The sequence below is a fragment of the Puntigrus tetrazona genome, chromosome 1, assembly GCF_018831695.1.
Source record: "Puntigrus tetrazona isolate hp1 chromosome 1, ASM1883169v1, whole genome shotgun sequence".
NCBI classification, from domain to species: domain Eukaryota; kingdom Metazoa; phylum Chordata; class Actinopteri; order Cypriniformes; family Cyprinidae; genus Puntigrus; species Puntigrus tetrazona.
The window spans coordinates 10,298,852-10,320,631 of record NC_056699.1 but is presented as its reverse complement, the minus strand read 5'-3'; the positions used below and the strand labels follow the sequence as shown (position 1 = coordinate 10,320,631).

At 38.8% G+C, this 21,780-nt stretch overlaps 1 protein-coding gene across 13 annotated transcripts in view; it reads right to left on the bottom strand.

Moving 5' to 3' along the window:
* The window catches only part of fat1a (FAT atypical cadherin 1a), a 78,541-nt gene that overhangs the window by 14,571 nt on the left and 42,190 nt on the right, over positions 1-21,780 (bottom strand). For 11 of the 13 annotated variants that reach the window (XR_006251239.1, XR_006251240.1, XR_006251241.1 and 8 more), the window contains exons 7-18: positions 21,566-21,634; positions 20,496-20,635; positions 13,384-13,659; positions 12,918-13,128; positions 7,406-11,476; positions 6,583-6,779; positions 5,993-6,146; positions 3,643-3,876; positions 1,977-2,366; positions 1,010-1,224; positions 441-578; positions 211-354 (exon numbers count right to left, since the gene is read on the bottom strand). Coding sequence is in view for 9 of the 13 variants with exons in the window: in XM_043242903.1 (XP_043098838.1) it covers positions 211-354; positions 441-578; positions 1,010-1,224; positions 1,977-2,366; positions 3,643-3,876; positions 5,993-6,146; positions 6,583-6,779; positions 7,406-11,476; positions 12,918-13,128; positions 13,384-13,659; positions 20,496-20,635; positions 21,566-21,634 (6,239 nt within the window). In the remaining 4 variants the exon portion in view is untranslated. The remainder of the gene's footprint in view (positions 1-210; positions 355-440; positions 579-1,009; positions 1,225-1,976; positions 2,367-3,642; positions 3,877-5,992; positions 6,147-6,582; positions 6,780-7,405; positions 11,477-12,917; positions 13,129-13,383; positions 13,660-20,495; positions 20,636-21,565; positions 21,635-21,780) is intronic. The other 2 variants (XM_043242931.1, XM_043242949.1) reach the window with 1 other exon arrangement.

The window sequence follows — 21,780 nt, the reverse complement described above, 5'->3', positions numbered from 1 at the left end:
TTTTATTAGTTTTAGTGTAATATAACTAACAATAACAAGACTGCACTGTTTTTTTTCTCTGTTTTTGTATAACGTTAGGATACGTCAATACTTTTTGCAGCTGTTTTTGAATAGGAAATCATATGGTATGTGAACACCCCAATGCATCTTAACCAGAATAGAGATCGTTGACAGTAAAATCACTGTATTTTCTCCTCTGAGGAATCAGACCTGTATAATGATGCTGTAGTTCGCCTGAGAGAAGAGTGGGGGGTTATCATTTATGTCTGAGACATCTATGTTGACTGTAGCGCTGCTGGAACGAGCCGGGCTTCCATTGTCAGAGGCCAACACAGTCAGAGTGTAACCTGAAGTCTAAAAAACAAACCAAAATGTCATCATTAGGTTTCAGGAACAGATTGCCAACGGACCTGCTACTGAGACACTAGAGTGTTCTGTACCTTCTCTCTGTCGAGCAGGCGGGCCACCTTGACCTCTCCTCTGATGGGGTCGATGGTGAAAGGACTGCCTTGATTGCCATCAATGATGGAGAAGCGCACCTGATTACTGGATGGACCATCTGCATCATCAGCCATGACCTTCACACACAGAAAAACACACACACCTGGTTAAGATAAAGATTACCATGGATTCAGGTATGCAACACTCCCGCCTTTCGCCCTTCTTGCCTCATGAGTCAGTAACTATTGGCTGAAACTCTCAAGGGAAATAAGAAGGCATGCAGGTGAAACAGAGCTGGGTATCAAAGCCATCACTTTCACACTGACAATTTATATTCAGCATGATACGGCATGAACATCTCAAATAAATGGCCAGAGTGAGACCAAGATAGAAGACTGCAGATTAAAGATTGGTGTGGGTCGCCGAGCTTTAGTTTGACATTGAGCTGAGTTTGTTTAGTGTGTGTGTTCTTTGCTCTGTGCTGATTTTAGGAGACGGTGGAACACAGAGACCTGAGCAGGACACAATAAAATCAGAAGTGCTTCAGAAAGAGAGGCTGATGACTTACAGTGAGCACGGTCTTTCCCAGTTCTGCGTCTTCGCTGATCACAGCAGAGTAAATATCTTGGTTGAAAATAGGGCTGTTGTCGTTTACATCAGTCAGGTTAATGTTCACTGTGGCCATGTCGCTGAGCGGTGGCGTTCCTCCATCTGTAGCCTCCACTGTTAGATAAAACTCATGTGCTGCTTCATAGTCCAAAGGCTCGATCACGAAGACACCGCCTGGTCAGAAAAGAACAATGAGATGTCAAGGTACATAAAAATATGAAAAAAATAAAGTATTTACTTTCCATATAATTAAAAAAAACATATTAAAATAAAGAATTCATAAAATAACCAAACAAATGAAAATAACTAAATAAATGAAAAAAAAAACAACAACTAACAAACAAAAACTAATATGTAACAAAAAATAAATGTAATGAGGTAGAAAAGGAAAGTGGCAGAAGAAAAAAACTTTGTGCATCCTTTATATTTGGGTGCTCCGTGTTCTTTTGGTTTTATGAATATCTGGGATCCTCATATATGCTAATAATAATAATGATTTTTATATAATACCTTTAAAGAAGTTTATTAAAGTGTTTAACATAATAAATTCAAGAAAAAATAAACAATACATACAACAATTTATAAACTGACTTAAAATTTGTTATTTTATATAAATTTTTTAAGATTTATTTTTGTTATGATAGAAGAGATCAGAGCTGACAGGAGGTTAAGTGGGAAAGAGAGAAGGGGTTCGGAAAAAGATTTTTTTCAAATTTCAAAGTCACTGTCCTTCAGAATTTAATCTATAATTAGCTTCCACATCTTGGTGCGTATGTAGAAAATGTAGATGGAAGGTGGAAAAGCCGAAAGAACAAAAAAGCTTGAAGGTACCTGTTTGGGATATAAATTTTTATAAGAGAGACCAAAAATCTGGAGCTAAGCCATGAAGTGGATCTTAGCAGGTTCATCAAAGCTGTAGTGTTTACCTGTGTGGGGGTCGACGCGGAACGCTCCTCTCTCGTTTCCATTGATAATAGAGTATGTAATCTCAGCGCCTGCTTCTGTGTCTCGGCTGGCTGCGTGCACTCGCAACACCTGGGTGCCCACCGGAATGTCTTCTGCGATGGTGGCAGTGTACTCGCGCCGCTCAAACACTGGAGGGTTGTCGTTGATGTCCAAGATGGAAACACTGACGGTGGTGAGGGAGGAGAGATGACGTGGGCTTCCGCGGTCGGTGACGCGAGCGCGGAGGGTGTAGAGTGATTGAAGCTCACGGTCCAGAGGACGTTCCAGACGCATGACCCCTGTCTCCTCATCGATGGAGAACACCCCATCAGCAGAGTCCAGCAGTGAATAAAGAACCTCTGCATTAGAACCTAAAAACATGCATAAAGCACCACAAGATTAATATAGACATTTAACCCCAAGCTCCAGTAACACTGGAATTATCAGTAATATCAATCAATTATTACTTCATTTAATGCAAAAATTAACTTGCAATTTTGACCCGCTGTTGCTGTTGTCATATTTCTTACTAAGAAAGGACAACCAATTTATAAAGATTGCCAACAAATAATTTTGCAGATTAAGAAGCTTTCAAATCGATGGCAAAGCCTCCAGCAGTTATAATCATTTGCAAGAACCTATAGTGTGTCTGTGTCTTTGTCTCATTTGCTTAACTATAATGACTTATAAATTCATCCAACAAAAGATTCAGTTGTAAAACCTCTGGTCCTGAGCTGCATATTAAGTGTGAGTGAGTGCCACTTATTATATTGGGGAATGCACACACACAAACAAACAAGACGAAGATAGAGTACACTAATCCCTCTAATGCATTTTTGAGTAAGCCTCATTTGTGGCTTGCTAGTACAATCCTATCTATCAAGACACACTCTCTCATTATAGCCAGTTAACACAATCTCTTGTGTTCTACAAAGTTTCAGTCAGACCAAATTACTGCAATGCAGCTGCTTTATGACAGTTCAGTATGCCTAAGCAAGTCTATTGATCACTTGACAAACACCTTCTTATGATCCTTTCAAGACTATGAGGCAGCTAGCTGGTTGTAGACTAGTTTCATAGACCTTCAATGTAAGTGCAGGTAAAATCATGTCCTAGGGGCGTGCAATACAGTTTAAAAAGTATTTTTCTATTTTAGGGGCTTTGAAAAAATAACAAGTGATCTGAAGGTTGTGTGAGGTAAGAATAAGAGATTGGTTGGGTTTACACTGCTAACAATGCTTTTTAGCCTAGATTTTTTTTGTATTGTTTCAAGCCAAAATATGTAAAAAACTTAGATCAAGTAGGATTTTTCTAGAAAAGTAAAAAATATTGTCTTGTTTTCTTAGAACAAGCAAACTTATCTGCCAATGGGATAAGCAAAATAATCTTCTTTCAAACAGAAAACAATATTATTATTATAATATACACATTTTTTTTAGACTTTAAGTGAAATAAGAATGTACAACGAACATAAAATGTGTCAGTTTTAAGGATATGGAGTGCAGAACAAAAATAATAAGAGAGAAATCCATGCAAATAAAAATCTGAGAAAACCCTAACAGGCCATACTGCTGCAAAATGTTTGAATATTTAGGGAAACATATACAATAAATAAATAAAAATATCAATGGATATTGAAAATCTTACCTGTGTCCATGTCTGAGGCGTACAGGCGAGCCACAGGTGTGTTTATCTCTGTGTTTTCAAACACAGTGAAGGTGTAGGGGTCAGAGGTGAACTGTGGAGCGTTGTCATTGACATCTTCGACTGTGATTTCAACTTCTGCTTCACAAAAGCGCCCGCCTCCATCCAGAGCACGCACCTTCATCTTATGCACCTCCTCTTCTTCACGGTCCAGAGGGAGCAGTGTTTTTAATTCACCTGTTAAAAAAACGAAAACACACTTTAGACTGTGTCCTAATATCACTAGAGATAAAAGCTCTTCCATGTAAATAATGATTTTTTTGTTCTAACCAGCTGCGACCGGGGTGTTGTGCTAAGTTTCTCTGTGATAACTGTGTCACAGTGCTTTGCATTTAAAGGTCAAATCTTTTCAACTTCTGGTCACACAGCACAATGTCAAGTTCACAAAAGTTTTTGTGTCTTTGCAACCATTTTCATCAAACAATGTTGTTCAAAACCCATAAGAATTTTGTTCATCTTTGAAATGCAAATTAAGACACTTTCTAATGAAACCCAAGAGATTTATGGTTTTATTTAGGATTTACCATATTTAACATAAACTATGCATGTGCATTGATCAATGTTTAATTAAATCGTTCACCACAATGTTTACAGTGACATAAAATTATTTTTGAGATAAAGTGATTTTTGATTTTCAGAGTTTTGGTTGCATGGACTTTAAACAGACTGAAAGAAATTTCTCAAGTTCTATTAGAAATATGTGTAAAAATTGACAGAATTGTATTTTTTTTGTGAGCTAACTCATTAATTAATTTGCAATTTCTGTGCATTTACGTAAATTCCAGTTTATAGGATCTCTTAGGCTGCTTCCGCACACACAAACAGTTCATTGCTCTCTCATTATTCATGTCTGCAAAGCTTCTTTATGTATATTTATTATAGTTGTCGCTTTCTAAAAACCCAAAATTCACTTCCCATCAATCACTTTGAACATCAGCTGGCACTGCACTAATGAACAATACACAATCCAATTCCACTTTAAACTATCTCATCTGTCAAGTCCAGTCAAGAGGACACTCTAAAAACACCCTCGAAGGAAAAGCAGCGAGAAAAGGAGACAGGCGTCTCTTTTACGAGGAAATGATCTGACCTAATAATCAGCAAGCGTAAGCTACGTTCCATCGGAGCAGTCACTGATTTAAAACGGCCCTTTTGTGTGCCAGCTGTTTGGTGTCGACCTTTTAACTGGAGCGCATCACAAGGAGGAATGAACGCAGGGTGTCCAAAAGTTTCCCCTCGAGGGAAGCTAAAACCATCCTCGCGCTGAGCGGCTTTAAGAAACAGAAAAGATTAAAGAGGAGAGGGATGGTGAGAAATGAGAGAAATAGCAAGGGAGAATAAAGTGCAGTCTGCATGTGGGCAGCTCGGAGAGTGAGCTGAGAAAAGAAGCAAAGGGAAAGTCACCCTAGGAAAAGCAGCCGCCAGCTTTCAGGGGTCTGGTTGGCTCGCACGAGAGCACACTTGGCATTGCTAACTTGCAATAATGCTACTCTTCTTTTCCACGATGGAACGAAGGGGAAAAAAAGCAAAGTGGAGAAATTCTCTGTGCACACTAAACCCACACACAAGAACAGTAGCGCTCCTTCAGTTTGCGAGCCAGCATTCCCTGCCTTCACACTTGGTTTTTATCAAAGAGCCAGTGACTAGCGCCTTTACAATAGCTTTTGTGTTGTAGTAGTGTGACGCTGTCACAAACCCACTGTTGATTTCTGCTCTCTTTCCGCCTGGAACTAATGTTTAATTCACACAGTTGAGAGACAGCTGATTTGAGTTAATAGCTGAAGTGGGGCAACACTTGAAATGCTTTATTAAAATATTTTGTGTAAATGTCTTAGTGTGAATAAAACAGGCAAGTAAAAAAAAAAAGAGAAGAAAACAGTTATGGGAACAGAATTCCATGGTATTCAATGTAAAACAGTAATAAAAGCCAGAGGGTGTACACCATTCCCTGGAATTATACAAGTAATTAAATTAGAAATCATTATGGTTTTAAATGGGACGTGTGTTTGACTGCAGGCAAAAGTAAATGATATTGAAAATGTTCTGTGTGTATGAGGCATATATTTGTAATACTTGTATGGCTGTTGAGGCAATGGTCTTAAGCGGTTCAGATTTTTGGGGTTTATAACATTTAAGACAGATCCTCATCAACGTGGCATTTATTTAAACAAGCTAAATATTAAATAAAATAATACAATAATAATTTTCTATACTATACACTAGTATCACAACTAGCATACTACACACTAGTACTAAATATATAGCTATACAAATATAAAATACTAACGCATACCTGTCTCAGAATCAATGCTAAAGTGCTCTGATCCAGCCCCGAGCAGCTCGTAGGAGATCTGTGCATTGGAACGGATGTCAGCATCTGTGGCAGAGACCTGCAGGATAAGCCTACCAGCAGGGGAATCCTCTGGGACACTTTCCATATAGAATGACTGCAAAGAACAGAAAGGGAGGCATGTGAAAAGCAGAAGTGACTTCAAAATGGGATGACAGGGCCAAAAAAAAAAAGAGAAATAAAGGTAAAGAGAAAGGTGGTAATTGTCACCCCAAATGTAAAAGAGTGCTAAAAGAGTTCTATTAAATTAACATTATTCAAAAAGAAACACAATACGTAAAAAAAAGCACATTAGCCCTCACAAAACCCTCTCACAGTGCAAAATCACTCTCTTTGTTTCTTAAATGCTGCATTTCACATAAGGACCTTTTCAAATCCCTCCTGACATTCTCTCTTTCTCTCTAAGTCTCGTCCCATTTAGCATGCACAGCGGGTAGGCTGCGCCCTCCCCTTAACTGACAGAATCAGACTACATGACATTTTGCAGCAATGCACTTCCCACACACACATACACACAAAACTAACATTCATACCTTCTCACAAATTGGGCTGTTGTCATTGGCATCCAAGACCTTGACTTCAACCACAGCCTTGGCTGTGAAGGTCCCGTCAGTGGCCGTAATGTTCAGCAAGTAATTGTCCTTCTCCTCCCTGTCGAGAGGCTTCCGCACAGAGACCTTCCACTCGCCTTGAGTATGCTCAATGCCAAACTGCCCCAAGGGGTCTCCACCTTTACAGAGCACACATGAGAAGCGTCAGTCAAACTAATGAATGTGGATGGTAGTTCAAATTATTATTTATTTGTGAGGTTTCCTGCTATATGTGTCGTAGGTTCAGTAATGGCTCAATTTCTCACTGCTTCTATTTCACAAGTTATTGTGAGATATCTGTGCAATGTGTGCCCCATGGATTTACAAAGCTTTACTTCTTGTTTGCTTGGACTTCACAATATTAACACAAAGCATCTGTAAATAAGTGGCAGCGTGACTTGTTATACCAATTTCTGTCATCACTCTAAGATCAGGCGAAGACGAGTGGATGTAATGAGACCGTTTTCTGCCAGAAAGTGCTCATCTCATCTCATGCTTGGCATCGATGTTCGCGTTAATTAATTATCACCAGAGCTGAAACATTCCTGCTTTGTTACAAAAGTGTCATTTGGAAAATTATCCAATTTTCTATTTATAAAATGACAATTTTATAGCACATCATAAGACATTTTGCTTTGGCTGTAAGTGGTTTCCCAAAGATTATTCATTGCTTTTACTATAAATTATTTATTCAAATACGACTAAAATGAAAATGGTGGTATGCAACTGCTAAACTTTAGAAGTAAAAAATCAACATGTGACCTACCTGTGATAAAGTAGTTGATTTGCTTGTTACTCTCCTCTGTGTCCAGGTCCGTAGTGCTAAGAATGGCAATGACTCCGCCAGGTGGGTCATCTTCGCTTACTGTGCCCTTATAGATCTCTGCTGTGAACCTTGGTGGGTTGTCATTCACATCTACCACTGTGACATCCACCTTGGTACTGGCCATCAGCTGGACTTTTTCTCCACGATCAGTGGCTATGACTGAAACAGTGTACTTGTTTTTCTTCTCACGGTCAAGTTCCTTTAATGTGTTAATCCATCCTGTTTCACTGTTGATGGCAAAGAATTCTGCAATGTCCTTTGTCTCTTGGTTGGAATCGAGATTGTAAACAACATGGCCATTGGTGCCCGAGTCCAAGTCTGTGGCTTTTACTTGTATAACAGAGGTGCCACCTGGGAGATTCTCCACAACAAAGGCTTCATAAGGGTCTGACTCAAAAAATGGCCGATTATCATTGACATCCTTGACCTGGATACTAATGTCCACAGCAGAGACTACTTTATTACCATCATACTCGCTTTGTGCTTGTAGGGTTAGCTGGTACCATTTGGTGCTCTCGTGGTCAAGCTTCTTCTCTAGCTTCAAAGATCCAGAGCTGGGTTCAACCACAAACACCTCATCTTGGTTGCTCTCAGGAGTATTCCCTTTCACCAGGCTGTAAAAGACTGGTTGGTCACTTTCCACCTGAATGACATCTATTTCTGAACCAAGAGGAAGATCTTCATCTATGGCAAACCTGTAGTGGGACTCTATGAACTTTGGCACAGGGACCTCGGGAGAGAGAATCCTGACATAAACGGGAACAACAGAGGATCTGGCAGGATTTCCGCCATCTTTTGCTCGTACAAGAAACGTGTAAAGCTGGTTCTCCAATCCAATGAGGCTTTCCTTTGTTACAATGACACCACTAAACTGGTGGATTTCAAAATTCTCCTCAACATTGTCTGCGTCTGCTTCAATAGAATAGGTGATGTCTGCATTACTACCTTCATCAGTGTCAGATGCTGCAATCCTAAGTATGGTTGTTCCTCTTGGCGTGTCAGAAGCGACATTAACTTTGTAATCAGCAGCTCTAAACTGCGGGGCATTATCATTGATATCAGTTAAGATCACATTTACAGTGCAGAAGCCAACTTTGCCACCACCATCTTTAGCAATTAAAGAAATCGGAATGACTTTTTCTAAGGCATTCTCTCGGTCAAGACTCTCCAAAGTGAAGATCTCTCCATTTTCAGAGATAGAGAATTTGTCTTTTGCAATGTCATTGACTATATGATAAGTGAGTCTTCCATATGTACCCGAGTCCTCATCTGTTGCTTGAGCCTCAGCTACCAATGTTCCAACTGGTGAGTTCTCAAGAAGCTCAACCACATAATCCACCTGGTTGAATGTAGGATTGTGGAAGTTAGCACTAATTACATTGACCTTCACAATAGCTGAACTTCTAAATACACCATCTGATACAGACACATTTATGTTGTACAGGGACTCCATATGGGATTTCCGGTGGTTTGATATGACTATAACCCCAGTGTTTGGATCCATTGCAAAGTTTTGCCCCTCATTTCCAGATATAATTGAGAATTCAAGTTTTCCACTATCCGAGTTGTCAGCATCTGAGGCCTGAACCTGGGTGACAAAGTGGCTACGAAGCGCCAGTTCACTGACTGTAGCTTCATAGACATTCTGTGAGAACACTGGAGTGTTGTCGTTGAGATCTGTTACATAAATTAACACAATGACCTCACTGGAAAGGGCAGGTACTCCACCATCAACTGCTCTAATTATCAGCTTATGTGAAGGTTTTTCTTCATGGTCAAGCATCCGAGTTGTCCAGATTGTTCCCGTGTCACGATCAATGCTAAAATAATCAGAGCTCTTATCTTTATCTTCAACAATCTGATAAAAGAGCACTTGGTTGTTACCAGTATCAGTATCTGACGCTAGTACTTGTAATACAGAAGTACCTATCACTGATGCTTCCGAAAGATTTGCATTGTACAGTTTGGAATGAAACACAGGTGGGTTGTCATTAACGTCTTCCAAGATTACGTCAACAAAGACTTCAGCTTTGGCACCAGTTAGAGAGTCTGTGGCCCTTACGCTGAGTTTATAGGCTGGGTGGGTCTCAAAATCCAAAGGCTTTATAACCTGAATGACACCAGTATTGAAGTTAATGGAGAACTGATTGAGAGGATCCCCTTCTGTGATTGTGTACACTATTCTAGGGCCTTCAGAGTCATTAGCCTGGATGTGTACAACAGGTGTCAGTAATGGTATGTTTTCTGGGATCTCCAGACTGTAGAAGGCTTTCTCAAACACGGGCATTGCTTTGTTTACAACCATTATTGGCACTTCAACAGATGAGGAAAGTGCTGGTTCACCTCCATCTCTGGCTACAACTGTGATTACAAATTCAGTGTTAAGAGAGTCTTTCTCAAGCTTCTTTGTTAGTGAGATTTCACCATCCATGCTGATCTGAAGAAACTCATTCAGCTCTTGAAGATGGTAGGTGATCTCAGCATTTCTGTCCACATCCGCATCAACGGCAGCCACTTTTGTGATGATGTGACCCACTTCTGTGTCAACCTGTACCAGTGCCTGATAGGGTAAATTGACAAACACAGGTGGGTTGTCATTGACATCCTCTATTACCACTGTGACAAGAACATGGGCTATGTCAGATGACTTGTCTTCTCTGGTCACCTCAACCACAATATCAAATATGCCTTGCTCCTCTCGATCAAAGGGTATGCCTGTAGAGGAGAGTACTCCTGAAGTGCGGCTTATTGTGAATCTCTTATCAGGGTTCAGAATGGTATAAAACAAAGGTTCATTTACTTGGTTTCCAACTGCAACTATTACAGCTATAGTCTTCTTCTCTAAAGAATTTTCTGGCACAAAGGCCTTGTATGATTCTTGGGTGAACCTCAGTGTGCTCTCCTTATTCTCTCTGACATTTATTTTTACCAAAGCTGTTTTAGAAAACCTGCCATCAGACACCCTTACTCTGAGCTCATACCTGCTTCTAAGCTGAGTGACATTTTGAATAGTGATAACCCCTGTGACCGGGTCCATTTTAAACTTCTCTCCAATATTGCCTTCCACAATAGAGTAAAAGAGCCTTGAATTTGGCCCCGAGTCTGCATCTGTGGCATTGACTGTGATCAATTCCACTCCTTTGTAAGTTGGCACTAAGACTGTGGTTTCATATAGATCTTGGTTGAACTGAGGTGGGCAGTCATTGACATCCAGGACCTCAATAGTTACGTTAGCAGCCTTCTCAGCAAAATGACGGGGGATTCCCATGTCGTGGACTTGTACAGAAAAGCGAAACACAGATCTTTGCTCGTAATCCAATTCACTGATGGTTCTGATTGCACCAGTACTTGAGTCGATGGCAAAGTAATTATGGGCAAACGGCTCAACAATCTGATAAACCAGTCTAGAGTTTGCATCGTGGTCCATGTCTAAAGCACGAATGACAAGTGGTGTGTTGTCTTTGGTGAGGACTACACTGTTCACTGGAGAAGACTCGCTAACCATTCCAGCAAACTCTTCTTGAATAAATACAGGTGCATTATCATTCTCATCTTTCAAGTGAATCAGTAGAGTAGTGTTACTAGCCAGACCAGCCATGTTGGTTCCCTGAATGGTTAGTTTGTATGAAGGAATAGTCTCATAGTCCAAAACTGAATGGGTCACAACTACTCCAGAGTTAGGGTTGATGTCAAATGCTCCATTTACATTTCCATCTTTGATCTGATAGAACACTGATGATTGGCTGTTGGCGGTAACTAGACTCACAAAGGCTCCAGGCAGAGCGGTTTCACTGACTTCTGCAGAGAACTCCTTCTCTTCAAATTTAGGGATGGCATTGTCAGAAATAGTGACAGTTATGTCAACAGCAGTGGTAGCACTAAGTGGCGGTGTGCCTTTGTCAGAGGCTTTAACAGTTAGCTCAAATCGGTTCTTGCTGCTGCGGTCCAGCTCCTTTTCCACAGTGATGGTGCCCAAAATAGGATCAATAGCAAATGAATTGGCCACGTTTCCTATGAAGGAATATGAAAAATTATGCATTAAATACTTGCAAAAAGGTTTAGATCTAAAACTTTCAGAACTCATTAATTAAAACATTTTGTGTGAAACTGCTTTAAAGAATAAATGTATTTATAAAACGGTTAGGTCTGTTCCTCCATTCTGGTCAGCAGCTGTGTTTTATTCACGATATAGCACGGCTATGATCTCTTCACCTAACATTTCTGTGTATCACTAAGCAACATCCTTAGCAACATAAATGATCACGAATACAGCATTAAAACTGTTTTGTGTATTACTTTAAAATTAAATGTCTGTTATTCATTTAATGACATACGAGTGACCCCTGCTGCCGTTATGTTGTATCTTTCGTCTTTAATTTTGAGACCATGACCTTCTCCATCGAATAAATGCTTATCATGATATGTTGATACATGCGCACGTCTTTGTGAAAGCTTGTGAAAGTTTCCAATGTGAAATAGGAATATTACGGTACCTATTGGTTTTCTGTTTTACGTTTGATTTTGTATCATCAGTTTACAAAGTAATGACGCTTGCATTCTTGAGCACCAATCTGTTTTTAAAACTAAAAGATGGAAAACTGATGTTTTCTCATGCTAAGAAATAAGCAGATGTATGTGTAAGAGAAAATATAATTTATAGTTGTGTTAAAAAATAATGCAGTGGATGATAAGCTATTCTCTGCTATTCCCTGTGTTAATCTCCATTGGATAAGAGTTGTATTCAGAACATTCTATTGTCATTTACTGTTGTGTGGTAACAATACAAAATATTACTTAAGCACTTGAGGCAGTGCTGTATCGTGAATAAATCACAGCTGAAGGGGTTGCAGACACCCTTTACCTGTGATTTATTTAAGATAACGCATTGATTTAAAGTTAAAAATGTTAAACTTCTAAAAAAAATCTAAACTTTTAGTTTAGTTTGTTTTGATTTATTTATAATGAATATTTGACTTTGTCAAAGAAAATAAGCATCAGTCATTCAGTACGTGACCTGAACAATGTTTGCTGTCTCTTACAAACACACACACACACACACACAGAGACACACACACAGTACATTTCAATTAGCTTCTGTAATCTCAGACATTTAAAATATGTGCATTCTCAAAAGGCCACTTGGCGTCATATCTGTGCTATGTTCTGCTTTCAAAACTCTCACAGTTTGGTGAACCACAGGACCCTTGGCTGCCACATTTAATATCTCCCACGTTTTTAACTCTAAGTGGTCAGCATTTGCCACTCCTGTGGATGTCTTAGCAATATCCCACGTTAAAGCAAAGAAGACAGGATAGGCTTATAAATTATATAGGATTATAGGATAGGATTATAAGTCTGTTTCAGACATGCCATGCATCATATGTGTAAAATATGTTGTTTATGGACAAAATGGATAAAAATCAAAAGCAATCAAATCAATCAGATGGATTACCTGACTCAATGCTATAGATGATCTCAGCATTCTGCCCTTTGTCTTTGTCAAGAGCAGAGACCTGAAGCACCGCAGAGCCAATTGCAGCAGACTCAAACACACGGCCCACATACGGTGAACCAGAGAACCAAGGTACATTGTCATTGGTGTCCTCCACATTTACAATCACACGCACCAGGTTCCGCTTCACAGGAATGTCCTGATCTCGTACCTGCAGTGTGGAGGACAGAGAAAGGGGTATATAAAAAAGCAATTCTCCAGTAATTTAAACACTTTAGTTACAAGCTTATGTGAAACAAATAAAACACAGGACATTCAACTCAGCTTCTATTGAATTCAAGAGAAAACAAACTGCCAAGATAATGTATGGTGAAGGATGGCTCACTGGCTAACATTTTTAAATCAGACAGAAAAATCAATTGGACAGATGATGCTGAAAAGCAGGTAGCAGACCACATGATCTTACCATGACAGTTAGTATATGTTGGTGCATGGTTTCATGGTCTAGTCTCTCTGCAGTGTACAACACCCCAGTTCCAGGATCTAGTCTGAACTTGCGTAGACTGAATGGGTCAGTGCTACTGAGGAGGGTGTAGGTTAACTTGTTCTTCTCATCCTGGTCTGAAGCTGTAATCCGTAACACCTCTGTGTCAGGTGGGGTATCTTCAGCGACATTCACTTCATACTTAGACTTAGAGAACTCTGGCCGATGATTGTTGGTGTCAATCACTTTAATAAGAACCTGTAAAAACAAAATTAAAACAATTAAATAAGTCTTTAATTAATGATCTAGTTATAGTAGAATTCTTTTTTCTTTTTTTTAAAAGAATAACAATAGCAGTTATGTTTTGGATCAATTTTAAGTGCACTACTACGATAACATTGTTGATATTATATAGTATATGTTTAAAACCATAACACATTAAACAAATAAAATATCAGGCTAGAAACAATCACTTTAAGTAGGCTAAAAGAAACAGAGAAAGAAATGTGTCCTAAAGGTATCCATGCTCTTAAAAGATCCATTAAAACACCCACATACAAAATACTTGGCAAAACTCTGGAACATAACCATTAATTTACAAAATAGCAGGTCAGTAAGGATAGCCTATTTTAACAACAGTCTAATGATTAATGAGGCTGACTAGTGAGTTTATCTATATTTTGTTACGAGTTGCTGCAAATTATTTCAAAAGGATGAATTAAAAGACAAAACCTCACATCTCTGTGCCTGTCAGCCCAGGTAAACCCTCACAGGTAAGCTGTGTCTAAATTCATTCTCTTTAAAGCTCCGCCGGCAGAGCCATCAAAGAACCGCTTTTATTACAAATGAATTGCTTTCAACAATGTATTTCTAGACAATTACTACTAGACTTCAAATAACCTGCTATAAGCAAGGTTATGCATAATCTCTAGGTTTCCTTTTGTACGTGAGAAATGTGATGGTTAAATGCAAATTTGAATGAAGTTATTTAAATATATGTCAGTTAACAAATTAAATATAATGCTGGGCCGTCCGATCAATATTTGGGTCACACAATTCAAAATATATTACACACTTCTTTTACACATTAGTTGTTCAGACTATACACAGAGTAGTCATTTTTTTAAAAAAAACTTGCACAACCTGACACTGAACTTATGTTTGCCATCTTGGACCTCGGGGTTTAGAATTCTTATCAGAGCTGCTTTGATATTAACCTGATCAAACCTGCAATAATTTTAATGCCCGGTTACTTATGACTTACATCCAGCAATGAATGTTAAAAAACCCAGCATGAATTCAAATGAGTTGTGGCTGGTTCTGATAACACTGCATGTTGACATTTTCTTTGGTTACAAATTATTGTATCATGAATGCACAAGGATGTGTTTCATTAACAGTTTAAAGTCCTACAGTGAGTGAAATGCCAAGGTTATTCCACTGCATACTTATGAGTGATTTGACTTTTTAGCAATTCTCAATACACACACACCTTGTACATAGGCTAATGCAGTGATATCATTTATGAACTGTCATTCTGAGACACATACATCAACTGTGTTCACACATTTATCTTTTTTTTAAAAAATCAAAGTCAACTATCCATTTATTTGCATTCTGGGTGAGGATTAGTAGGCCAGACACCACACTCAACACAATCTCCACGCGTGGCACAATCAAAGCAGAATTGATGTGCAAAATGAGTGTGTGCTTAAACAATCTGTCTTCATCCTCTCAGACACTCTTTTATAAAACCAGGATGGAGAACAAAGTGCACTGGATCCATGCATGTCAGCCATCAGGGGGCACTGTTTTACATAAAACAAGCAAAAGCTTAGAGCTCCATGGATCCACTGATTCAAAACAGAATCCTAACAAATGGAATGGCCACATATGTGTCCCACTAGTCACATATGTTTTCAAGTGACTGGTCGGGAGTGAAAGTTGGAATATGTCGGATGGTTCTGGTATATCACAGAGTGAATGAATGAATAATTACCAAGCAGCAACCATAAAAAGTGCATCATCTAGAAAGCCTTCTGCTTTATTTGCATCGTATTTGCATCATATTTACAAACATCTGAGATTCTTATATACCCTAAACTGATGAATGACTGTGCTACAGTCAAATGTCAATAAATAAAAACACTGTATTATATATGAGCACATAATCCTACTTGATAATATAGTTCAATACAATTCTGAGGGCTCAATTACAGAAGAAGTCCTCTAAAGCATTTCTTCTGGCATTTCAGTGAGGTCACTCTGAGAAATACACTGTGTGTAGATGTTTTAATGTTTTTAAAATGCAGTTTATTTATATGATGACAAAGCAGAATTTTCAGCAGACATTACTCCTGTCTTCAGTGTATGATGTGATACAATTTGGTGTTGAAGAAACATTTCTTATTAAGATTACAATCGAATTCTTTAAGCAATGTAAAAACCTTGACTTTCCATTTTAGCCCTCAAACTTACACATAAAAAAATATAATTTAGAATAAGTAGTAGATTTTTGATGTGTTAAAATGATGCTGATTCACTATTAGCTTTACATAACTGCTGTCAAATCCTTATTTCTCCTATATACATATATTTCTTAACCATGTTAGACAAATATAGCCAAAAATAAAATACAAAACAAATCTTAGCTGTTAGCTGCCACAAGATTAGCCCATGTGGGTGTGAGTGTGGGCAACACTCACACTTGTCCTGACAGCATCAGCACGTCCCCTGTCCCTGAAGAACATGTTTGGTTTTATCGAATGCCAAAGGTCGGGGAAGAGAAATCTTTGCCTTTTTTCTCTCTTCTCTTGCCTTCTTTCTCACACCGTACCCTGGAGACGTGCCGCCTGGCCCTGGCAGCCTGTTTTTTTTTTTTTTTTTTTTTGTAATTCATGCCAGCACAGACAGTCAACTGAAAGCACCGGTGTAAACAGATGAAGCTAGTAGCTTGTATTTGTTTATATCCTGCCTGCTTTCAATGATGCTTTAGATTGTGGGGAAAAAAAACTCAAAGGAGCTCCACTAATGTCTAACACACACAGAGAAAGAAGGACAGATGGAGGGATTCGAGAGGAAGTGGTGAGTGAGGGAGTGATTAAAGGAAAAGATCAGAGAGTGTGAATGACAGATGAAGAAGGATGCGCGTGTGAAAGACAGAAAAGCAGAAAGATGAGGAACAGAAGTGAGGCGCAAGAAGTAAGAGCAAGACAGCGAGAAAAACAGAAAGGACTGTAACACTATATGAAAATGAGCTCTGTATGTGTGAAAGTGATATATATACACACACATCAGATGATCCCCGAGGAGGGCTATTCCAGAAGCTAGCAGCCTATTATTGAAGAGAAATTCCTGTTATAAACTCCTACCACTTACACTATGCATGCAAACGCATTACCTCCCACACATGGACATCTGATAGACTGGGTTAAAACATCTCAGATGCAACAATATACATATATATATATATATATATATATATATATATATATATATATATATATATATATATATATATATGGGCAACAACAACAGCAACAGGGAACATACCAGTGCTACTTTTAGCAAGAAATGTAATTTTAGACTTCAGACTCAATTGCATTTTAGGCTTTTTGAAAATTGTTTAGTTTTGCAGCCGTAATCCAATTTGCTCAGCCGATCTCTAGTGTTTGACCCTCGTGGCCACCTCAATGCCTTGCTTGTCTCGAACAGGGTGTCTCAAGCATGCACATACCTTAAAAACTCTCTTATGCAATTACATGCATGCTGTTTATTGGCTTTAACATCTTAAGGTATTTGTGGTGTGCAAAGCTACTGTTCTGAAAGTAGGGGTCATTACTTTTTTTTCAGCAAAAATAATACTTTTATTCCGTTAGGATCCATTCATTTGACTAAAAGTCACAACAAAAACATTTAAAAAGTTACAACAAAAAAGTAATTTTTACTCGCAAATGTAAGCCTTGAGTTATCCAGCCATTTTCGTCTAAGGAAAAACTCAATGACGGATATTGTTCTTAAGAGTGCTCCCTTAAACCAAGAGTAAAAAAAAGGAAAAATCACAGTCAGAAATGGATACTGTTCACCCAGATCCCCACATTTCTTTGTATTTGACATGTCTTAGGGAAAATGACTTTGGCATAGTCGCAAACACACAGAGTTGCCACACATTCTCTCAGAAGGCCTAAAATAGGATTACACCCAGCATACATTTTCCTCCCCCTCTGCATTCTTTTCTTCCCTTCCAAAATAATCATAATCCCTCATTGCCTGTCTGAAATGTGGTGCTTTTGTTGAGATTGGGGTGAAAGAGAGATAAAAAAAAAAGTGTGGAGATAAATGGCAAAAACAATGAAAATAGAGCATGGAGAAGGTCTGGCAAGCCCATGTGGAATACACATGACTTTGATTTAAACAAAGATATGCGGCTCCACGAGGAGGAGAGAGCTAATCGCTTCAGGAGAGGGTCACTAGACATACAAAGGCAAAAGCAGAACCTGAATGCAGATTTGTGATTAAAAATGTGTGTTAGTCGAGTTGCAAGGGTAACAGACTCATACAAATAAATGAAACAAATAAATAAAATCCCTTCCTTGTCAGCTGTAATCTGTTTAAGACTGTGTTTTCTTTCCGATACAACTGCAGCATGATATTATTGCAGATATACTCGCTGGATTGCATGCTGAAATTGACTTTGGCTAAGAGAAGCACTTGTTTTAGAACAGCAGCATCCAAATACAAAATGGTTCTAAACTCATTAGTTGGTCAATGAAGAAATCAAAGATGAAACAAGTTTCAAATGGGTTATATTACCCATCCATCTTTCTCTTACTTTGTAAGGCGAGATGAAAGCCTGCAGGCATGCGCTTAATATCGTCTCTTTAATGTTTTAAAGGGCAAATATTTGCCTGATTTGTTCGTTTGGCCTCGTTTTCTTTCTAGCACCTGCCTGAGCGTTTACAGTTATATATGAAAGTGTTGAGTATAAACTGACTTTTGTCATTACTAATTAGCCATCAGACTGAAAACTCCTGTCAGGGTGGTCTAACGCAGGGAGGACGCCTGCAAAGGAAAAACAAACTTTCCTAGTCTGGTACAGTTAGACCAGAACTGAGACACCTGGAAAATGTTACAACAAGCTATAGATTCTGAAATTTAATAGGGGTTTTTAGTACTTACGGAAGAACATATTATTGTCTTATTTTGCATGATACTCTACCGTACTTTATTTTAATCCTACCCCATACTGGAACTTAGGTACAATTAATTTATAAGCAGCAAATTTGAAGTTTATTAAGGCAAAAGTCATAATTAATATATATATATATATATATATATATATATATATATATATATATATATATATATATATATATATATATATATATATATATTTAATAGTGAGAACTGGTTTCCAAACTAAAGTTTGGCTATTTTTAATGCAAAATACTTTTTTTTTGCTTTTTTATTATGGAGTGAAATAAGAACCATATTTATTTTCAGTTTTACCCAAAATATCTGTTGTTAATTTTTTACTTGATTTTTGTTACATGATACAGTAGATGAGCTGACTGTTTAATGTTTCTCATCAAAGCCTCAATCTTCATAGGTCAACAAATTCGAATGAATCTCAAGCAGTAATGATTTTTACTACATCAATATGATAAACCCAACACAAAAGAGTCACAAACCCCAAAAATGTGTGCACAAGCAGGTCCAGCCAAAGCCAGATGCAGGGCACCGAAATCTGTGAATGTGACAACTGTAACTGATTCGACTTGAAAGCTTTTAGGGCCCAACAATGGCTTTAGCTAAGCTGGGCTGATCGAGAGACGCTTTGAAGAGCTGCAGCGCAAAAAACTCACAGTGTCATGTCATGTCTTTGTGTTTGGAAATTTCGTCAATAAGACGGAGGGAGAGTTGATAGTGGGGGGCTTTGGTTCAGGATATTCGTGGCGGTTAATTTTGCGTGCAGGAATGTATGTGTGCGGTGGTATCATTGGCCACAGTGGTCTTCTTGATCACAAGAGAGTTCCGACTGTGTTGCCTAAACATATCCTGGGAGGGGGGTTGGGAGAGCCGGTCACAATGCAGGCTCTGTTCGAGAGAGCGAGGGCACAAACATGGTCCTCAACCAGAGAGCCTCACTCTTCAGTGACCTCTTTAGAACCATATGCAAAGATTTATTCACGATTCAACAGGAAATCAGCACATAAACTGTGCAGGCTGTTTGGAGATGATATAAATGATGCAGAGACGATGTGTTTTACAGTTTCTGCCATATGCTGAGTGCAGCAGTGTTTGAAATAAACTGACTGTAAGTCTGAAAAACCTTTAAGAACCAATGTCATGATGTGCATTATTGAAAGGTGTGGTTAATGTTCTCGTGGGTTAAACATATACCCGAATTAAAGAATTCAGAGTCTGACTGTCAGAGAAAGCAAAATGAAAATGCGGGAGCCAGACGGCTTCATCCTCCTCACACGCTCCAGGAATGAGACAATGGAAGATTCCAGGAACCCTGGCCAAAAACTCTCCGTCCGGCAGGCCAAGGAATGTCTGCCAGCATGTTGTGACGTGAGGTATTTGAAGAACATTTAGGGAACCTTCAGACATCAAAAAATGTCTACAATAGCTAACCTGAATCTAACCAGAAAAACTGCCTGAAGCTTGCTAGTTTAACCCTTTCGCCTAGTAGAGCTTATAACCTGGCACACGCAAACTTGTACAGAATGTACCTACAAATACACCTCAAAAAAGCATTGCGAAACAAGTTTTGGATTAATGACTTTCTCTTGACTCATCTACATGTGAATTAATAGCAAGATGTTGTGCTCCTTTTTTAATCCTGAAGCTTATTCAAGAAAGACCTTTGGGACCTACAGTTCCAGTGCAGCCAAAGATGGGAACTCAATTTGGAAAATGGCAAATGCTTGGGTTGCTTTTCCTTCCTTGCCACCAGCGAAATATACATGTACAAAAAAAATCGGAGCCATTTTTTGCCCCTCATAGTGATCTCAAAAAAGAAGCCCATGCCTCTATGGTGAACACACAATGCTCTGCTTCCATAAACACTTCATTAGCAATTCAATTACCTGCGTGCTGACAGATCTGGTGCCATCTGTTGCGTCCACCGTCAGGTTGTAATGGGATTTCTGCTCTGCGTCCAGGGCTTGGGCCACAATCACCGTCCCACTCGCCTTCCCCACCTCAAATCGACTGTCAGAATTACCACCTGTTGAGAGGAGGTTTTCACCACAACCAAAATGGACAGGAAATTAGACGGCCATCATCACAAGTTATGCAGTTGAAGACAGGAGAGAGAGGAAGAGAACGGCACAGGTGGCAAAAGTCAGAGTGTCGCGTTTGTGGTTTCGCAGCAACTGTTTCACACTTTTTGTGTATGCCACAATAATGGCTGACTGACATACATTATACCATACTGCTGCCTTAGTGTGTGAAATAAACCCCCACAAGATAATACAGGAAACAACTGAGGAAATATATTTAAATAATGTAGTTATTAATAACATATAGAGAAATCAATAGAGAAGTTTATATACTGTATATATTAATGTATGCACATAAATATGCAGCATCACTGACCTATACATACTTTTAAAATCTTTATTTGGCATTCTGAGATTGGAGTAACTGTATGGCATTAACAGTACTGCCAATTCATGTTTTCCATATTTTATATGAAAATACTGTTCATTTGATTTCTGCAATTTCATGTGCATATGCTATCATTAATTCTTATTATAGTAGACGTCATCTTTTTTTTCCAGAAGCCACTGAATTACCAGCAGTATGTTTTTTTCTGATTATATGACCAAACACAAATATAGAAATAATAAAAACACGATACATGAAAGAAAATGAGAGCACTGTGCCTTCAAAGTCAACAACATTAAGTGCATAGGCTGGCAAGGAAAACAAGCCACTCTTTATGTATCTCATAAAGTGGACAGAGACAAATAATTTTGATTTAATGATATAAATGTGACTCTTTCATTGCCAGCTCATAAGCACTTGAAAGAGAATCAACACTTGGGACCTGGTGCAACCAATGTGGAACAGTTACAACAGCATGAGTACAAAAGCACATGACAGATCTCATAATGGCCACGCACAGTAGAATTAGGAGATCTGCGGCAGATACCTTCTGCAGTGCAGTTCAGGTCGCAAGCCATCTGAACGATGTAAAACAGCTCTTTAGCTGCCATGTCCTCTTCCAAAGCCAAGAAGAGGAGCAAGGAGACAAACAAGAGGAGGAAAGCGGGAGGAGAGAAGCAGAAGAAACCAAACCATTCCAAAAATAAGAAGCAGGAAAGAGAGAGAAAGTAAGAAAGTAGTTGTCAGTGAAAGTTTGGTTAA